This window comes from Hyperolius riggenbachi, chromosome 6 (genome assembly GCF_040937935.1).
Source record: "Hyperolius riggenbachi isolate aHypRig1 chromosome 6, aHypRig1.pri, whole genome shotgun sequence".
Lineage (NCBI taxonomy): Eukaryota > Metazoa > Chordata > Amphibia > Anura > Hyperoliidae > Hyperolius > Hyperolius riggenbachi.
The window spans coordinates 44,563,544-44,585,829 of NC_090651.1; the positions used below are offsets into that span (position 1 = coordinate 44,563,544).

Here is a 22,286-nt window from a genome sequence, read left to right on the forward strand (position 1 = left end):
GTGCAGACAGTTAAAATATTTGAAATATAGTATTATCAATATGTTACTATTGACTTTTCTAGTAGCCTATTCTCTCATAAACCCTCCCTCCAAATGCCTGAGGTTGGGCGCACACATAACATAACATGAAATGTTGCATTTTATGTCATGTTTAATCATACATTGTGTGCATTTTGTGTGCGATATTGCTGCATTTGTGCAGCCTTTTTTTTTTCTGACGCAGATGCATTTTTCAAGCGTTTTGCGTGTTTTAACGCGTTTGCATATAAAAAACGCATAAGCATTTTGTATGCGTTTTTAATTACGTTTTATGCAAATCACTAGGAAGACCAAAAACGCATAGAAAAAGGCATGTAAGATGCATACCATTGCGTTTCCATTAACTTTCATTACGTGCGTTTTTGAAGGTTATGCAACAAAGCCTGCATTATAAAAACAAGCATCAAAAACGCATATGTGTTTTTGATATGCGTTTTTTGCTGCGGCCCATAGACTTCCATTAGCAGCAAAAACGCAGCATTTTCCGCAACGCTACCGTTCCATACTGCACAGGCGTGAGCGTGCAAGAGAGCGTGCTTGCGCAGGTGCAGTACAGGGCCGCCCTTCTTCAGGAGCACTTGGGCTCCCTGAAGACTTCTGAAGCCTCCTACGGCCGGGTAGAGCAGTATTTGACTAATTTAGTCAAATACTACTACCGGGCGAGCCAGCACTGGAACGAGGGGACCAGGAGAGGAGCGGGTAGGCTCTATAGGACCCAGAGCCTTCCCTCTCCTTGGGTAAGTATCTGTCTCATTTTTTTAAATGCGGTTCCAATTCACTTTAAGCAATACCAGCTGCCTGGCAGTGCTGCTGACCATTCTGGCATCAGTCATGTCTGAATCAAACACCTGAATAAGCCAGAATTGTCCATTTGCAAGTGAAAGTAGTTTAAGTTTTCAGACACCTTAGAAATTACATTTTGCAGACTGAAACAGGGAAACTCATTTAAATAACATTCAGCTACAAAATAGCTTGTGAAGTAGTTATATGTTTTTTTTTAAAAGTGCAGCTAAACGCTGGCAGCAAGATTGTTGCCAAGGTGACCTAATGGGGAGGGAATCCTGGCTGTGATCTTTCTGCCAGCGCTTAGTCAGGCCTTACATAAAAGCGGAGTTTACCTTTAATGCTCAGACTCAGAGAAGCCGGAGTTTCTGACATCAGCTAATAGGAAATGATTCACATTTATCTGGGGGGAAGATTAGTACTTGGAAAAAGATGCACACCTCATTCATCATTCATAGTTTGCAGTGACAGCTTTTCAAGAGACTTCCAGCTGACTTACCTGTCATATAGTACTTCACCTGCTCTCCTCATACAATCTCTCTTTCATACATTCCTAGTTTAACGGCAATGTCATTCCTGTAGTTGCCAGGAAATATGGGAAATGTACACTTTTTAATGCAATGTGAGTTATAATAGTAGTTCTCCTCCCTTTACCTTCTACACACATCCTCCTCTGGAAGGTTTGTTTACATATGAAGAGGTGACTCTTGAGCAGATGATCGTATACAACTTTTTCCTTGTCTGGTGTTGTCTCCCTTAAAACCTCCTTAGCGGTAACCTCGTGTGTGACCAGAGCTGGGACAAGGTCCTCCAGCACCCAAGGCTGAGACACCAAAGTGCTCCCCATCCATCCCTCCCGCCCCAGCTGTCACACACTGATTGCTATTAGACTAAGAGGGCCACAGGGCCCACAACCTCCCCAACACCTTAATATCTAGTTATCTGGCTTGCAGTCACTGCCATGTATCCCCTTTTCTTATTTATTTCTGCTTCAAACACAATTAGGAATGACAGCTGAATGAATTGTGCACCCCCTCCTACACTGCGCCCTGAGGCTGGAGCCTCTCCAGCCTATGCCTCGGCCCGGCCCTGTGTGTGACACGGGGTAAGCCGCCGGAGGGTGCCGCTCAGGCCCTGCTGGGCCGATTTACTTAATTTTTTTTTTGCTGGACGCAGCTAGCACTTTGCTAGCTGCGCCAGCACCCCGATCGCCGCCGCCGTGCGCCCGATCGCCGCTATCCGGTGCGGCGCGCGGCCCCCCCCCCAGACCCCGAGCGCTGCCTGGCCAATCAGTGCCAGGCAGCGCCGAGGGGTGGATCGGGTCTCCCAATGACGTCCCGACGTACGTCATCCCGCCCCGTCGCCATGGCGACGGGGGAAGCCCTCCAGGAAATCCCGTTCTTTGAACGGGATTTCCTGATCGGTTGATCGCCGAAGGCGATCGAAGCGGGCGGGGGGATGCCGCTGAGCAGCGGCTATCATGTAGCGAGCCCTCGGCTCGCTACATGATAAAAAAAAAAAAAAAATTTTTTTAAACTGCTGCGCTTCCCCCTGGCGGTATTTTTCATACCGCCAAGGGGGTTAAAGGGGAACTGAAGTAAGAGGTATACCGAGGCTGCCATGTTTATTTCCTTTTAATCAATACCAGTTGCCTGGCAGCCCTGCTGGTCTATTTCTCTGCAGTAGTATCTGAATAACACCAGAATCAAGCATGCAGCTAGTCTTGTCAGATCTGACTTTAAAGTCTGAAACACCTGATCTGCTGCATGCTTGTTCAGGGGCTATGGCTAATAGTATTAGAGGCAGAGGATCAGCAGGGCTGCCAGGCAACTGGTATTGCTTAAAGGGAAGGTTCAGGGAGGGTGGGTGAAAAATAAAAATCAATTTCCACTTACCTGGGGCTTCCTCCAGCCCGTGGCAGGCAGGAGGTGCCCTCGTCGCCGCTCCGCAGGCTCCCGGTGGTCTCCGGTGGCCGACCCGACCTGGCCAGGCCGGCTGCCAGGTCGGGCTCTTCTGCGCTCCAAGGCCCGGAACTTCTGCGTCCCACGCCGGCGCGCTGACATCATCAGACGTCCTCCGGGCTCTACTGCGCAGGCGCAGTAGTTCTGTGCCTGCGCAGTAGAGCCCGGAGGACGTCCGATGACGTCAGCGCGCCGGCGTGGGACGCAGAAGTTCCGGGCCTTGGAGCGCAGAAGAGCCCGACCTGGCAGCCGGCCTGGCCAGATCGGGTCGGCCACCGGGAGCCTGAGGAGCGGTGGCGAGGGCACCTCCTGCCTGCCACGGGCTGGAGGAAGCCCCAGGTAAGTGGAAATTGATTTTTATTTTTTACCCACCCTCCCTGAACCTTCCCTTTAAAAGGAAATAAACATGGCAGCCTCCATATACCTCTCTCTTCAGTTCCCCTTTAAAGAGAACCTCCAGTGAAAATAATGTAATCAAAAAAGTGCTTCATTTTTACAATAATTATGTAGAGTTTGCCCATTGTAAAATCTTTCCTCTCTCTGATTTACATTCTGACATTTATCACTTAGTGACATTTTTACTGCTGGCATGTGATGTTACCTGGAAAGAGATGCTGCTTGCTTTTTTGGCAGTTGGAAACAGCTGTTATTTCCTACAATGCAACAAGGCTCCCACAGTGTGATGTCAGGACGTCCGTGCTGTGAAGCGCTGACATCACACTGTAGGAGGGGTTTCATCACAATATCAGCCATACAGAACCCCCTGATGACCCGTTTGTGAAAAGGAAAATATTTCTCATGTAAAAGGGGGTATCAGCTACTGATTGGGATAAAGTTCAATTCTTGGTTATGGTTTTTCTTTAAAGTGGACCTGAACTCTTGCACAGGACAGAAAGTCTAATTCCCCTCATTTGTGACTAATCACAAGTGTAAATTGATCTCCCAGCTGTGTCATATCAGAAATCTTGGCAGCCTAGGCAGAGAAGCTAATTTGTAAGCACAGAATGTTAAATTGGACCTTACCTCTTATACAGGACAGAAGGAAAACGTAAAGAAATGCACACTGTGTGTATTTAGAGAGTTTAGCCTGTCTTATTCCCCCTCATCTGTGACTAATCACAAGTGTAATTTGATCTCTCAGCTGAGTCAGCTCAGGAATCTTGGAAGCCTCGGCAAAGCAGCTAATTTGTAAACACGGGATGTTAACCCTATGTCTGCTTCCATGAAAGCAGAAAGTAGACACACTGTAGATTTTTTTAGATATTGATATTGCAGGATTTGTATCAGCTGTAACAAAAATGTTTTTCTTTAAAGGTTATTATGCTGTTTCTTAGAGCAGAGAGGAAAATCTGATTTCGGGTCTGCTTAAATTGAAACACAACTCACCCCACCCCCCTTACATCCACTATTTACATAGTTCATTTAGCTGTTACCTATTGAACTGCAGAATTCATTTAATGGGATTTCTCTGAAACAGGTACGATAAAGGCCAGTTCAGACGGACTAGGTATTCTGCTGAAATTCTAAAAACTGCATTCACATTTTCACATGCGCAAAAAACGTACATCTTGCAGCATAAATCCGTTGCACGCAAATCGGGGCTGTGGAGTCGGAGTCGAGGAGTTTGGAGTCGGAGCCATTTTGGGTACCTGGAGTCGGAGTTGGAGTCAGAGGTTTTATTAACTGAGGAGTCGGAGTTGGAGTCAGATGATTTTTGTACTGACAGCCCTGGGGCAAATTCCCATTGACTTTCATTTGCTGCGATAAACAAAAAAGTACTTAAACGTGCAAAAATACATTTAAGTTTATCGCAAAAATAAGTGTGAACCCTGCCTGTTGGTAAGTACCATAGGAAAGAGTCTATTACGAGCAAATTATGATGGAATTCAGGATTGGGAAAGTTATGATAATGTTCCAAAATAACATGACTATATTTGAATAAATATATTTATTAATATATTAAAATAATAAATTAAGACATCACCTGGAAATAATCCCTAATGCATCTTTTGGAGGAAAAATTAATTTAAAGTGAACCTCAGACAGGGACAGTGGCATGACTGATACTTACCTGGGGCTCTCTCCAGTCCCTTGAGGTCCCGGGCCTCCCTTGCTGTCCTCTCTGACGGCTCCATTTATTTGGAAAAGCTTCCGATATTCTGGCTGGCCATGCTCTTCTGTGCATGTGTGGCCACGCGTGCTCCTCTCGTTGCGCTCTCATGCCCAGGAGTGCTGCGGGGGCACGCGCACGGCCCCCGCCGTCACTGTCACTGTCCCAGTCTCAGGAACACTTTAAGACCCTGGCCCATATACAGCTAACTGCATCAGCAAGCAAGAAAATACTCACCATTTGACAGTTCGTTTTCACCTTTTAGTAGTTTTTTCAGTTGCAAAGTGCTGAAAAGTTATTTTAACCACTTTGTCCTCCATGACGTAGAACTGCGTCAAGGAGGCCAATAGCGGTCCCGCGCGCGATCGGCCGCGGATCGTTAGCCCAGGAATTAATGAATCGGGCCATGGTGCCCGATCACTGATTCCTCTCCCCCGCAGAAAAAGAGACAGCTTCTCTCGGAAGCTTCGCTTTTTCTGCATCCTATGTCCCTCTAAGCGTACATGTTACGCTTAGAGTGACGTCATGTAAACAAACTCAAGGTTGCCATCTTGTGGCCAAAAAGTAAAACTACATCTAAATGTAAAAAAAAATAAAAAAAATACACATATATTTACCTAAAACAAATACTATTTACATCCCACCCTCCCAAAAAATACCCACATAAAATGATCAATAATAAAAAAAAAAAAAACATTACAATAAAAAAAAAAAAAAATATTTGCCTAAGGGTCTAAACTTTTTAAATATCTATGTAAAGATGAAATATTTCTACAAACCTCTGTAATACTTCAGCGCTATTCTTTCTCAAGTCTGTATTCCACCACCACACCAAACAAAAGGTTGGGTTATGCCGACCCATGTTATAAGGTCTCAAGCAAGTGATGTTAATGTCCAAGGATGGTACCATCGCCTGGAATATGAACCAGCCTTTTCTGCATATAACACTCATATATCCAGGACACAGTGAAGCATATCATGAAAAATAATACAGGTAGTTCCCGACTTACGACCGACTCGCTGATACGAACGGCATGGATTCAGTGTTTCCATGGGAACAAGCCAAAGAAATATTTTTCAAATTGGACTTGTAGTTTTTGAGAAAATCGATTTTAAAAAAATTAAAAGAAAAAATGGCTTTTAAACTTGTATAAGCAGGCACAGAGGGCAGAGGTGGCACAGAGGGCAGAGGTGACACATAGGGGGACACTGGAGGCACAGGGGGGCACAGAGGAGGTACAGAGATAGCACATTGTTCCGACTTAAGAACAGATTCAGGTTAAGAACGAACCTACAGCCCCTATCTCGTTTGTTAACCGGGGACTACCTGTAATACCATTATAGTCAAGATGTACTAGTTCCTCATGAGCATAAAATAGAATAAAAACTTTAAAATTCACTCACATACTATCAGGGCTGTGGAGTCGGAGTTGGAGTCGGAGTCGAGGAGTCGGAGCAATTTTGGGTACCTGGAGTCGGAGTCGGTGGTTTCATAAACTGAGGAGTCGGAGTCGGGAGTCAGGTAATTTTTGTACCAAGTCCACATCCCTGGTAAGTATTAGACTAAGGTGTCAGAATTGAGGTGTCGGAGTCTGAACCATTTTGGGTACCTGGAGTCGGAGTCGGTGGTTTCATAAACTGAGGAGTCGGCGTTGGAGTCGGATGATTTTTGTACCGACTCCACAGCCCTGCAAACGATCTTGTATTACAGAAATCTGGGAGAATGTATGCCCATAAATCACAGTCCTACTGGCACCCCCACTGTTCCAATGTCCACTCCGCCCAACCGGTTTTGCAAAAATGGCACCATCAGCGGCTTGTGTAATAAAAGACAGTCGTGTAACTCTATGTATACCATTGCACATAAACTTATAAACATCAATGCACTCAAAGAAGCCAGTATTTCACTTATGGGTGGACGTCAATGGCCGGCATAAGTCACTGCTTACTACAGGCATATTTATATTTTTTCAGCAAAACCACACAGATGTGCCCAATGGATTCGCTACCGCTGGTTGGCTATTTTAACCAGTATTTATAAATTTACATCCGCATTTTACATTGTCTACAATCTGTGAGTATCTCTTTTGAAAATCTAGCACACAAGTAGTATTCCCTGGACATTTTTGAGGCGTTTGAAAGGGACTTAACGCACTATATTACAACAGACCGACTTCTATCATTCTTACAGTAACTTTTAGTACTGTCCCCAAAACAGAGCTTCACCTCTCCACAGAGCAGAACAGGCCACACAACCAGGAGCTGAGCAGCGTGCTTGTGCAACGACCGTCACCTGAAACAATCACAGAAATTCTGAAATATGTATGTAGGTGATGGACTGTCTATCAGTGAGAACGGATGGTTTGAAGCAGATCTCTGGTAATTTTCTAGACTTACATAAAAATCAATCAGAGCAGACCACAGGAGATCACTAAAAATAAAGCTGCTACTCCAATGAAGAGAAGCAAATTCTAACCGTCAAATATTTGCGCTGAATGTTACAGAAGCAAGCATTTAACCTGAAATCAAGAGCAGATCCAAAGACTGGAAACATTTTTTGCAAAAGGTAAATTTGTCAGTGAAGTTCGATGATGAAAAGATATATTGCCAATGTTAGTTTTCCACCACTGGTGAATGACAGGACACCATCAGAATTTCCCTGAAAAATGTCTGGGCCCCATAAAAGGTAAACGTCTGCCCCTCTCCCTTCCTTGGGCCCTTGTGCCATGTAAAGTTCAGAGTTTCACCCCTGCGTGCTGCAGTATTACTGTGCACCTTGAATGTCACACCCTGGCTAAATGTACAGATTAGGTACATAAAGGTGCTATACTGTGATGTATGGGTCCAAGATCCATAATGGAAGTGTGATGCAATACAGACAATGGGCTGGTGGACACCAGAGCGGTTCGATTTTTCCACAAATGCAAACACGGGGGCTGCAGCATTTTTTCGATTTCTGACGCGTTTCTGCCTCAATGTTAAAGTATAGGAAAGTGGAAAACCGCTCTGAAAAACGCTAGATCAGAGCCTTTTTCCAGGCGTCTTTGTTACAGAAGCTGTTCAGTAAGAACTGTAACAATATATGAAATCTGCTACACAAAAAAACGCTCCAAAAAACGCTAGGCATGTGTATGAAAACCTCTCTAAACATGCCGAGAATCACTCTGAAAATCTGCTTCAAAAACCGCTAACGTTTTGCAGATCTGCTAGAGGTTTTTGGTGTGCACTGCCCTAAATTGCAGAATATATATATATATATATATATATATATATATATATATATATATATATATATATATAGTATATGTACAGGTAGCCCCCGGGTTACAAACGCCCGATTTACAAACGACCCGCCAATACGAACGACCGCCAACCCGCCACGATGACGTCACGCAGCCCGGGGACTACCTCTTGTGCCCCCTTTCCTAATGAAGAGTATGCGCAGCAGAAGCGATTACAAGTCCCCGCGGCTCCTTCTGATTGCGTCATTACGCGACACTACTAGTGAAGCCGCTGGGAGGAAGGAGGAATGAAGGGAGAGAGGATGCCGCTGATTGGCTCGGAGCCGCCATGGGATAGGTGAGACTTGTAATCGCTTCTGCTGTGCATACTCTGCATTAGGAAAGGGGGCACGGGGGGCAGAGATGACACAAAGGGGGGACACTGGAAGCACAGGGGCCAGAGAAGGCACAGCGTTCCGCCTTAAGAACGGATTCAGGTTAAGAACGAGTCTACAGTCCCTACCTCGTTCGTTAACCGGGGACTAACTGTACTGTATATATATATATATATATATATATATATATATATATATATATATATATATATATATATATATATATATATATATACAGTGGTGTGAAAAACTATTTGCCCCCTTCCTGATTTCTTATTCTTTTGCATGTTTGTCACACTTAAATGTTTCTGCTCATTAAAAACCTTTAACTGTTAGTCGAAGATAATATAATTGAACACAAAATGCAGTTGTAAATGATGGTTTTTATTATTTAGTGAGAAAAATAGCTCAAAACCTACATGGCCCTGTGTGAAAAAGAAATTGCCCCCTGAACCTAATAACTGGTTGGGCCACCCTTAGCAGCAATAACTGCAATCAAGCGTTTGCGATAACTTGCAACGAGTCTTTTACAGCGCTCTGGAGGAATTTTGGCCCACTCATCTTTGCAGAATTGTTGTAATTCCGCTTTATTTGAGGGTTTTCTAGCATGAACCGCCTTTTTAAGGTCATGCCACAACATCTCAATAGGATTCAGGTCAGGACTTTGACTAGGCCACTCCAAAGTCTTCATTTTGTTTTTCTTCAGCCATTCAGAGGTAGATTTGCTGGTGTGTTTTGGGTAATTGTCCTGCTGCAGCACCCAAGATCGCTTCAGCTTGAGTTGACAAACAGATGGCCGGACATTCTCCTTCAGGATTTCTTGGTAGACAGTAGAATTCATGGTTCCATCTATCACAGCAAGCCTTCCAAGTCCTGAAGCAGCAAAACAACTCCAGACCATCACACTACCACCACCATATTTTACTGTTGGTATGATGTTCTTTTGCTGAAATGCTGTGTTACTTCTACGCCAGATGTAACGGGACACGCACCTTCCAAAAAGTTCAACTTTTGTCTCGTCGGTCCACAAGGTATTTTCCCAAAAGTCTTGCCAATCATTGAGATGTTTTTTTAGCAAAATTGAGACGAGCCTTAGGGCCCTTTTCCACTAGCAATCACAATCACAAAACACAAACGCCAGCGATTGCGATTTTTCATTAATTCTGTTATGCGATTGCGATTTGTGATTTTCATTTCCATTGCATTATCATTGTAAAAATCGCTCCAGCAAGCGATTGCGATTTGCGATATCCAAATCGATTCACTGTAGTGGAAAATACTTCTCGTGATTTCTATGATAAAGTATCAACTCTAGAGATTTAAAAATCACTAGCGATTTGCGATTTTGCGATTCAGCAATCACAATCGCTCTAGTGGAAAAGGGCCCTTAATGTTCTTTTTGCTTAAAAGTGGTTTGCGCCTTGGATATCTGCCATGCAGGCCGTTTTTGCCCAGTCTCTTTCTTATGGTGGAGTCATGAACAATGACCTTAATTGAGGCAAGTGAGGCCTGCAGTTCTTTAGATGTTGTCCTGGGGTCTTTTGTGGCCTCTCGGATGAGTCTTGGGGTAATTTTGGTCGGCCAGCCACTCCTGGGAAGGTTCATCACTGTTCCATGTTTTTGCCATTTGTGGATAATGGCTCTCACTGTGGTTCGCTCGAGTCCCAAAGCTTTAGAAATGGCTTTATAACCTTTACCAGACTGATATATCTCAATTACAGTACTTTGTTCTCATTTGTTCCTGAATTTCTTTGGATCTTGGCATGATGTCTAGCTTTTGAGGTGCTTTTGGTCTACTACTCTGTGTCAGATAGCTCCTATTTAAGTGATTTCTTGATTGAAACAGGTGTGGCAGTAATCAGGCCTGGGGGTGACTACAGAAATTGAACTCAGGTGTGATAAACCACAGTTAAGTTATTTTTTAACAAGGGGGGCAATCACTTTTTCACACAGGGCCATGTAGATTTGGAGTTTTTTTTTCTCACTAAATAATAAAAACCATCATTTAAAACTGCATTTTGTGTTCAATTATGTTATCTTTGACTAATAGTTAACGTTTTTTGATGAGCAGAAACATTTAAGTGTGACAAACATGCAAAAGAATAAGAAATCAGGAAGGGGGCAAATAGTTTTTCACACCACTGTATATATATATATATATATATATATATATATATATATATATATATATATATATATATATATATATATATATATATATATATATATATATATATATATATATATATATATATAAAATCAGTGTGGATTCAGTTCAAGGGGTAAAGGGAAACCAAAGTAAGAAGATATGGAGGCTGCCATAGTTATTACCTTTTAAACAATACCAGTTGCCTGGCTGTCCTGCTGATCTATTTTGGCTGCTGTAGTGTCTGAATTGCATACCTGAAACAAGCATGCAGCTAATCAGTTCAGACTTCAGTCAGAAAAACCTGATCTGCTCCATGCTTGTTCAGGATCTATAGCTAGAAGTATTATAGGCAGAGAATCAGCCGGACAGCCAGGCAATGTGCATTGTTTAACCTCCTGAGGACCACTGAGCGTAATTCCTAAGCTGCACTGGTGGCTGCCTAAACCTGATGCTGCGTAGGATTTACGACACCTGCTTTTCCTTCTCCCGACGCGATTGTGCGCACCCAAGAGAGGAGATTTAGCTGTCATATGACAGCCGACATCCCCCCTCACTGATCAGGAGGCATGGCAATTGGCTCCTGATCACTACGATCACCGGCAGATTATAGTGATCACTGAAAACAGCAGAGGTAGGAGGAGAAGAAGAAGACCGGGACTCATATCTTCCTGACGTCCTACCGGCGAATTAACCCGCCTCCCCCCCGCTCTGCATCCCTGCTTGCTCTGCTTCTAATGTTGGGTCCCGGCTTGATGACGTCATCAAGCCGGGACCCAGAACTTAGCAGCAGTGTGAACAGGGATGCTGGGCAGAGCTTAGCGCTATAAAATTAAGGTTCTGGAGTAGCCATCTTAGTCTCTGGGGAGACCTCAAACATGTACTGTTTCCCCCGAAAATAAGACACTGTCTTATATTAATTTCATCCCCAAATAACATGCTAGGTCTTATTTTCAGGGAGGGCTTACTTTTTGTTCCCCAGTGGCAGCCCCTAGCCCAGTAAAGCTCTTCCCTCCCTCCCTCCCTGATCTGCTGCCCCGGACCAGGTCCCTTCGGCTTCAGAGCGGCAGCCCCAGCCCAGTAAAGCCCTTCCCTCACCCCCTCCCTGATGTGCTGCCCTGGACCAGGTCCCCCGAGCTACAGAACAGCAGCCCCAGCCCAGTAAAGGCATTCCCTCCCTCTGCAGAGTGACGTGCGGAGCATTACAGCAGAGGATACTCACTGGCTTCCGACGTAGCAGCGATAACTTCTCTCTTCAGCAGCGCTCGGGTTCCTCTGTTTGGCTCATGTCATGTGAAGCGGACGTGCATGCGTCACATGACTAGAGCCACCGTTGTCAGGGAGAGGAAGCTGGACGCTGCTGAGGAAAGACGTTAACAAGGGCACGTCGGAAGCCGGTGAGTTTCTTCTGCTGTAACGGTAATGCTCCGCTCACGACTCTGCAGAGGAAAGGAGAGAAGTGGAGGGGGACACATTGCGCGGCCCAACTAGGTCTTATTTTTGGAGGATGTCTTATATTTCAAACTTGCATGAAATATAAGATAGGCCTTATTTTCAGGGGATGTTCTATATTCAGGGAAAAACGGTAGTTCATGCAAGATAGCCCAAGAATTTACAGGAACTGGAGGGTTTTTGCCAGGAAAAAATGGGGAGCTTTACTGTCGGCGAAGATAAAGAGCCTCGTCTACAACTACCACAGAAGACTTCAAGCTGTTATTGATGTTACTTAAAGGGGGCAGTACACAGTATTAAGAACTGGTGTATGTAAACTTTTGATCAGGGTAATTTGGGTAGTAAGTGTAGGGTTTATGATTTAAAACGGGTAAACACAGTTGTTTGAGGTGACTTCAGCCAACCACTAACCATGAGTGAAAAAAAGTATTTGTTATTCATACTCAATGAAAAATGGTTAAGAAATCATAGATTCTGCTAGGGTATGTAAACTAATGAACACAACTGTATGCTGTAACATCACTAGTAAAGATGTAGTGGAATCAATGCTGGTAAAAATTACTTCATACTAAGTCAGAGGTCAGGAACCTTTTTGGCTGAGAGAGCCATATAAACGCCACATATTTTAAAATGTAATTGCGTGAGAGCCATACAATATGTTTCAAACTGGGACAGTGCGCATGCGCAGCAGAGGGCTGTCCCTGTTGCCATGGTGATGTGCATACAATTGATCCGCCAGTCAGCAGAAGTGTCAGACACGTCTTCAGCTTCTCTTGGGTTTTAGCAACATTAGCAATTTCCCCGAGAGCCAGACAGGAGAAATACCGACTAACAGCTTCTACAATTAGCTAGCTGACTTGGGGGTTGATTCACTTTGTAGGACGAGATCCCCGAGCCATAGGTTCCCTACCCCTGTACTAAGTTATGACAATGTGTCCACGAGAAGTTTCACTTGTCCAGGATATTTTAGGACAGCTTTAACTTGTTTAAAATTTAAATTTGTGTTAGCAGCCAAATAACAGCTCACACTTACTGCACTTTCTGATGTCACTTAGCTCACACTTACTGATGCCATTCAGCTCACACTTATTGACCTCCCTCCGCTCACTGATGTCACTGAGCTCACACTTATCGACCTCCCTCCGCTCACGCTTATTAATGTCACTGAGCTTACACTTAGGGCCCGTTTCCACTGACGTGGTTTCCGCGCTGAATTCGCAGAGTTTCCCCGCAGGCAAATCGCACAGGGAAACTCTGCCATAGGGTAGAATGGCAAAACCGGCTGAATCACTTGCGCATTTTACCATCTGAAATGGCACGGCTGATGGGATTCGTCTCAGAATCCACACACCAGGAAGTGACAACGCGCGTGCGTCTTGCAGACACGTGCGTCACAAGTGGAGACAGGCCCTTACTGATGCCATTCAGCTCAAGCTTACTGACGTCATTCAACTCACACTTACTGACGTCGCTCAGCTCACATTTACTGACGTCGCTCAACTCACACTTACTGATGTCGCTCAGCTCACATTTACTGACGTCGCTCAACTCACACTTACTAGAGCCCTTCAGATCGCACTTACTGGTGCTATTCAGCTCACGCTTGCTGATGTCACCCAGCTCACACTTACTGATGTCACTCAGCTCACACTTACTGATGCCATTCAGTGATTTGCCTGCGGGGAAACTCTGCGGATTCAGCTCACACTTACTGGTGCCATTCAGCTCACACTTACTGGTGCCATTCGGCTCACGCTTACTGTTGCCATTCAGCTCACGATTACTGACGTCACTCAGCTCACACTTACTGGTGCCATTCAGCTCACAATTACTGACGTTGTTCTGCTCACACTTACTGACGTTGCTCAGCTCACACTTACTGGAGCCATTCAGATCGCACTTACTGGAGCCATTCAGCTCACACTTACTGGTGCCATTCAGCTCACGCTTACTGGTGCCATTCAGCTCACGCTTACTGGGGCCATTCAGCTCACGCTTACTGGGGCCATTCAGCTCACGCTTACTGGGGCCATTCAGCTCACGCTTACTGGGGCCATTCAGCTCACGCTTACTGGGGCCATTCAGCTCACGCTTCCTGGGGCCATTCAGCTCACGCTTGGTGATGTCACTCAGCTCACGCTTACTGGTGCCATTCAGCTCATGCTTACTGGTGCCATTCAGCTCACACTTGCTGATGTCACTCAGCTCACACTTACTGATGTCACTCAGCTCACACTCACTGGTGCCATTCAGCTCACGCTTACTGACGTCACTCAGCTCACGCTTACTGATGTCACTCAGCTCACGCTTACTGATGTCACTCAGCTCACGATTACTGACGTCACTCAGCTCACACTTAGTGCTGCCATTCAGCTCACGCTTACTGACGTCACTCAGCTCACGCTTACTGACGTCACTCAGCTCAGGCTTACTGACGTCACTCAGCTCAGGCTTACTGACGTCACTCAGCTCACATTTACTGACATTGCTCAGCTCACGATTACCGACGTTGCTCAGCTCACACTTACTGATGTCACTCAGCTCACACTTACCGGTGCCATTCAGCTCACGCTTGCTGATGTCACTCAGCCCACGCTTTCTGATGTCACTCAGCTCACGCTTACTGGTGCCATTCAGCTGACGCTTACTGATGTCACTCAGCTCACATTTACTGACGTCACTCAGCTCACATTTACTGACGTCACTCAGCTCACATTTACTGACATTGCTCAGCTCACATTTACTGACATTGCTCAGCTCACGATTACTGACGTTGCTCAGCTCACACTTACTGACGTTGCTCTGCTCACACTGATGTCACTCAGCTCACGTTTAATAATGTCACTCAGCTCACACTTACTGCACTTTCTAATATCACTTAGCTCACACTTTTTAAAGTCACTCAGCTCATGCTTACTAATGTCACTCAGCTCATCACTTACTGACATTGCTCAACTCACGCTTACTGATGTCACTAAGCTCATGCTTACTGATGCCACTTACTGACATTGCTCAGCTCCCGCTTACTGATATCACTAAACTCACGCTTACTGACGTCACTCAGCTCACATTTACTGACTACGCTCAGCTAACGCTTACTGACGTCACTCAGCTCACACTTACTGTTCAGCTCACACTTACTGTTCAGCTCACGCTTACTGACGTCGCTCTGCTCACACTTACAAATGTCACTAAGCTCACACTCACCTGAAACTCATCATTACGCATATCTGTCACTCAAGGGCCATCTGATGTCAATCACTGATCTGTCAGTCAGCTTGTCAGCCCTCCTTTCACAGTTAATCATGTCTGGCTGTCACTCATCACACTCATTGCCCTGTCAGCTCACACTCATTGCCCTGTCAGCTCACACTTATTGCCCTGTCAGCTCACACTTATTGCTCTGTCAGCTCACACTTATTGCTCTGTCAGCTCACACTCATTGCCCTGTCAGCTCACACTTATTGCTCTGTCAGCTCACACTCATTGCCCTGTCAGCTCACACTTATTGCTCTGTCAGCTCACACTCATTGCCCTGTCAGCTCACACTTATTGCTCTGTCAGCTCACACTCATTGTCCTGTCAGCTCACACTTATTGCTCTGTCAATCTCACACTCAGTTCAGTGATGTATCTGTCAGCTGAGCTCACACTCATTGCTCTGTCAGCTCACTCTCAGTTCAGTGATTTATCTGTCAGCTCACACTCATTGCTCTCTGTCTATCAGCTCATACTCAGTATCTATCAGCCAGCTCACACTGATTGCTGTGGCGTTGTGACCGCTCTCCTCTCCTGGACTCACTAGTGGCAGTCTGGCAGATATCCGCGGTGTGCTGCTGCTGACACTGGGCTGTGAGCTGCACCCTCCTCCCCGCATCATGCAGCAGCATCCCTCCCCTCCGCCAACAAAGCCGCCGCATTTACCTTGAGGACCCCGGCCATGTCCCCGCCGATCCTCCGGTACTGGCTCAGGCGATCCACCGCTCCAGCTGCTCAGCCTAGACTGCGGCCATCCGATTCCCCGGCTCCATCCATCCCCCCTCCCCGGCTCCATCCATCCCCCTCCCCGCTCCAGCCAGACGCCTCCCCGGTCACATGGGGCTCACACTGGGGGGTCGCAGCATCTTCCTCTCCTCCCCGGGACTGGAAGGAGAGCAGCCGCTGGCAGAGCTCCAGGCCAGCACATGTATTGTACCCCTTTTATATACCACTATAACCCACCCCGTCCGCATGTGTGCCCCCCACTAGTACTGACACATCACACCTACCCAGGCCAGCATACATAGCTCCCAACTGTCCCTTTTTCGGAGGGACAGTCCCTCTTTGGGAGCCCTGTCCCTCTTCCTCCCCGTTTGTCCCTCTTTTAAGACGTTGTCCCTCTTTCTATGTAAATATATATATTTCTCTACTAAAAAGTGTGTCTGATTGACTCTAAACTTTATTCCCATCCTTTAAATTGATATAAAATATTAATATGAAGGGAAATGAACCAGGATAGAAAGGACCAGTGTGGTTTGAATTATAAATCAACATATTTTTCTCATGAATTTTTTTTGTACGCATGACTAGGGGTATGATGGGGGCGTGATCAGGGGTGTGGCAGGGGCACGGCTTAAGTGTCCCTCTTTCTCATCTCAAAAAGTTGGGAGGTATGTACCCCAGTAGTGGCATAACCCACTTACCCAGTAAAGGTACCCCAATACAGGACCATCCCACCTACCCTGTACATTTACCCCAATACAGGACCGTCCCACCTACCCAGCAGATACACCCCAATACAGGACCATTCCACCTACTACTCCAATACAGGACGGTCCCACCTACCCAGTACATGTACCCCAATACAGAACCATCCCACCTACTACTCCAATACAGAACCATCCCACCTACTACTCCAATACAGAACCATCCCACCTACTACTCCAATACAGAACTATCCCACCTACTACTCCAATACAGGACCAACCCACCTACCCAGTACATGTACCCCAATACAGGACCATCCCACCTTCCCAGCAGATACACCTCAATACAGGACCATCCCAGCTACCCAGTACATGTACCCCAATACAGAATCATCCCACCTACCCAGTACATGTACCCCAATACAGGACCATCCCACCTACTACTCCAATACAGGACCATCCCACCTACACAGCAGATGTACCCAAATACAGGACCATTCCACTTACCCAGCAGATACACCCCAATACAGGACCATCCCACCTACTCCAATACAGGACCATTCCACCTACCCAGCAGATGTACCCCAATACAGGACCATTACACCTACTACTCAAATACGGGACCATCCCACCTTCCCAGGCCAGTACATGTACCCCAGTACAGAATCATCCCACCTACCCAGCAGATGTACCCCAATACAGGACCATCCCACCTACTCAGAGCCGGGACAAGGTCCTCCAGCACCCAAGGCTGAGACACCAAAGTGCGCCCCTCCATCGCTACCACCCCAGCCGTCACACACTGATTGCTATTAGACTAAGAGGCGCCACAGGGCCCACAACCTCCCCAACACTTTAATATGTAGTTATCTGGCTTGCAGTCCCTGCCATGTATCCCCTTTTCTTATTTCTTTCTGCTTCAAACACAATTAGGAATGACAGCTAAATGAATTCTGCGCCCCCTCTTACACTGCGCCCTGAGGCTGGAGCCTCTCCAGCCTATGCCTCGGCCCGGCCCTGCACCTACTACTCAAATACAGGACCATCCCACCTACTACTCAAATACAGGACCATCCCACCTACCCAGGAGATGTACCCAAATACAGGACCATCCAACCAACCCAACTGATGTACCCCAATACAAGACATGCTACCTATCCAGCAATACAAGACATTCTACCTATCCAGCACATGTACCCCAATACAGGACCATCTCACCTACCCAGCAGATTTACCCCAATACAAGACATTCTACCTATCCAGCACATGAACCCCCAGTACTGGCACATCCCACCTACCCAGTGCATGTACACCAATACAGGACATTCAGTTGCGTAGCAATATTGGATGCAGAGGTTGCGACTGCACCAGGGCCCCTAAGGGACCCTCCCTCAACTGCAGTACAGACAGTATTAGCTTTTTATTGTTCCTGTGTTGGTAAAAAACACTTCTATAGATGCTTTGAATAGTAGTACTGTAATTATAAACAAACTGTTCCCCTTCTTACACTTCTGACACTGTGGCTGTCCTTGGCAGGTCTTGGTGCGCCATATCAACTGTTATGTATAGAGTGCTTGGGGGGCCCCAATGTAAAACTTGCACTGGGGCCCATAGCTACTTAGCTACAGCACTGAGGACATTCCACCTATCCAGCGGACAATCACAAGAATCAGCATTGGCACTCCACGTTGCAGTTCAACTTGCAATGAACTGCCATCTTGCACCCCCACATGTGTGGTAATGCCCTTTCTTAAAATGGTCACTGTGTAGATCTTTACAATCTCAGCAGATTGGCACAATATATCCTACTTGTAACTAAAAAGGCCCATTAATGGTACAATCTCCAGAATGATCAACTGGCCCATCTGATCGGTGATCGATCAGAAAAGATCTTTCAAAGAAACCAGAGGATTGAGACCTATGGAAGCTGACATATTTATTTCCTTTTAAACAATACTAGTTACCTGGCAGTGCTGCTAATCTTTCTGGTCAGTAGGGTCAAAAATCAGACACCTGAAACAAGCATGCACATAATCTTGTCAGGTTTGTCATAGACGTCTGATCTGCTGCATGCTTATTCAGGGTTTATGGATTAAAGTATTACAGGCAGAGAATCAACAGGAAAGCCAGGCAATGTGCATTATTTAAAAGGAAACAAACGTCAGCCAGTGGCGGACAAAGCCAGCAGTGGGCCCCCGTGCAGAATAAGTGAGTGGCCATAATCATACCAGATTATGGTGGGATCCATATAATATTGATAACATAAAAGTATATGACTCAAGGGCTTGGTTCATTATGGTGCACTGCTAAAGCATTCTGTATGCACTGTTAATGTAGCACACATTTCATACTTGTGTATAACTGGGCACAAGCAAATGCACTGTTCCTCCTGGGTTCAGGAGAAAAATACACAGAGAAGAGCCTACAGAATAATCATGCCTAAACTGTGGTGTAACTGCATGAGCCCTAGAGGGCATGGGGTCCCTGTGCGGCTGCACAGTCTGCACGGGCCTATTATGTCCGCCTCTGATGTTAGCCTCCATATCCCTCTGACCTCAGCTTCCCTTTAAAGAGACTCTGTAACAATTTTTTCAGCCTTAGTTCTTCTATCCTATAAGTTCCTATGCCTGTTCTAATCTGCTCTGGCTTACTGCAGTCTTTCCTAACTGCACTGTCTCTGTAATAAATCAATGTATCTTTCCTCTGTCCTGTTTGTCGGGCTAAAGCTTGATTGTGTGGAATGTGCAGGGCTGCTTGTGATTGGTAGAAGCGATACACACCCTCTGCAGGCCCCCTGCATACTCTGAATGACTCACACACTATGCTTAGCTGAGCCTATTAGAAGCTGGTTAGTTTGTTTGTAAACACTGCCTAAAACTGTTAATTACAAGCCAGGATTGAAGCAGAGAGTGGCAGAAACAGCACAGAGGGGCACAGGAGAAAATAATGAATAGAATGGTATGCTTTTTATTGTAAGAATATTAGAGTACAGATTCTCTTTAACTCAGCTGCGTAACTCCCATTCAAGACATGGTGAATAGGATCTACACGGCTAATTTACAGTGGGATGCAAAAGTTGGGGCAACCTTGTTAATCGTCATGATTTTCCCGTATAAATCGTTGGTTGTTACGATAAAAAATGTCAGTTAAATATATCATATAGGAGACACACACAGTAATATTTGAGAAGTGAAATGAAGTTTATTGGATTTACAGAAAGTGTGCAATAATTGTTTAAACAAAATTAGGCAGGTGCATAAATTTAGGGACCACAAAAAATAAATTAAATCAATATTTAATAGATCCTCCTTTTGCAGAAATTACAGCCTCTAAACCAGTGTTCCCCAACCCTGTCCTCAAGGCCCACCAACAGTGCATGTTTTGTGGAAATCCACAGAGGTGGTTAATCAGCTCTGCTGAGACACTACACCACCTGTGAATGTGTGAGAGTTCCTGCAAAACATGTACTGTTGGTGGGCCTTGAGGACAGGGTTGGGGAACTCTGCTCTAAACGCTTGCTGTAGGTTCCAATGGGAGTCTGGATTCTGGTTGAAGGTATTTGGACCATTCCTCTTTACAAAATTTTGCTAGTTCATTCAGGTTTGATAGCTTCCGAGCATGGATAGCTCTCTGTAACTCACACCACAGATTTTCAATTATATTCAGGTCTGTGGACTGAGATGGCAATTCCAGAACGTTGTACTTGTTCCTCTGCATGAATGTCTTAGTGGATTTTGAGCAGTGTTTAGGATTGTTGTCTTGTTTAAAGATCCAGCCCTGGTGAAGCTTCAGCTTTGTCACTGATTCCTGGACATTGGTCTCCAGAATCTGCCGACACCGAGTGGAATCCATGAGTCCCTCAACTTTGACTAGATTCCCAGTCCCTGCACTGGCCACACAGCCCCACAGCATGATGGAACCTCCACTATATTTTACTGTAGGTAGCAGGTGTTTTTCTTGGAATGCTGTGTTCTTTTTCTTCCATGCATAGCACCCCTTGTTATGCCCAAATAACTCAATTTTAGATTCATCAGTCCACAGCACCTTATTCCAAAATGAAGCTGGCTTGTCCAAATGTGTTTTAGCATACCCTCAAGCGGCTTTGTTTGTGCTGTGGGCGGAGAAAATGGCTTCCTCTGCATCACTCTTGCATACAGCATCTCCTTGTGTAAAGTGTGCCGAATGGTTGGACGATGCACAGTGACTCCATCTGCAGCAAGATGATGTTGTAGGTCTTTGGAGCTGGTCTGTGGGTTGACTCTGACTGTTCTCACCATTTGTCGCTTTTGTCTATCCAAGATTTTTCTTGGTCTGCCCTTTGAGCCTTAACTTGAACTGAGTCTGTGGTCTTCCATTTCCTCAATATGTTCCTAACTGTGGAAACCGACAGCTGAAATCTCTGAGACAGCTTTCTGTATCTTTCCCATAAACCATGATGGTGAACAATCTTTGTCTTCAGGTCATTTGAGAGTTGTTTTGAGACCCCCCATGTTGCTACTCTTCAGAGAAAATTAAAAGAGGAGGGAAACTTACAACTGACCCCCCCTTAAATACTCTTTCTCATAATTAGATTCACCTTGTGATGAGTATGTAGGTCAGGGGTCACTGAGCTTACCAAGCCAATTTGAGTTCCAATAATTAGTTCTAAAGGTTTTGGAATCAATAAAATGACAATAAACAATTTTAAACAATTATTATGCACTTTCTGTAAATCCAATGAACTTCATTTCACTTCTCAAATATCACTGTGTGTGTCTCCTATATGATATATTTAACTGACATTTTTTATCGTAACAACCAACGATTTATACATTTAAATCATGACGATTAACAAGGTTGCCCAAACTTTCGCATCCCACTGTAGTTTATGGTTCTATTGGAAGCAGAGGCGAGAGAGGCTCCAGCCTCAGGGCACAATGTAGGAGGGGGCGCACAACTCACTCAGCTATCATTCCCCTATTGTGTTTGAAGCAGAGGAAAATAAGAACCGGGGATACATGGCAGTGACTGCAAGCGAGATAACTAGAGATTAAGGTGTTAGGGGCCGTCTTGGTCTAATAGCAATCAGTGTGTGATGGCTGGGGCGGCAGGGATGGAGGGGCGCACTTTGGTGTCTCAGCCTTGGGTGCTGGAGGACCTTGTCCCGGCTCTGCGTGGTGGTGCAGGGTGGCGAATGAGTGCATGTTGTATTATGCCATATAGAGTGTCTTTTTCTGCTTAAAGTGCAAATGATGATTCCTGTGATTGTCCACTGAGAGGAGCTACTTCATTGTGTGACATTGACTACTGGAAGAGTGCTAGAACTGGTACTTTCTATATTTCTGTCCACATGTAGGCTGGAAATAGACATGAAAAATTCTGGAATGGGGCACACATTTTGCCAAATTTACAGATGGAATTAAAGGATTCACTGGTGCGTTGTGGAAAGACTATTTACTGACCCTTTTCTCGGCATGGAGTGGACTTAGAAGGTAGATAATCTATAATTACCGTAT

At 45.4% G+C, this 22,286-nt stretch overlaps 1 protein-coding gene across 1 annotated transcript in view; it reads right to left on the reverse strand.

The window, feature by feature from the left end:
* ST6GALNAC3 (ST6 N-acetylgalactosaminide alpha-2,6-sialyltransferase 3) overlaps positions 1-16,137 on the reverse strand; it is a 451,779-nt gene extending 435,642 nt beyond the window's left edge. Inside the window, exon 1 of the mRNA XM_068239196.1 lies at positions 16,031-16,137. Coding sequence (XP_068095297.1) covers positions 16,031-16,048 — 18 coding nt within the window. The 5' untranslated portion in view covers positions 16,049-16,137. The remainder of the gene's footprint in view (positions 1-16,030) is intronic.
* Positions 16,138-22,286: the final 6,149 nt, after the last annotated feature.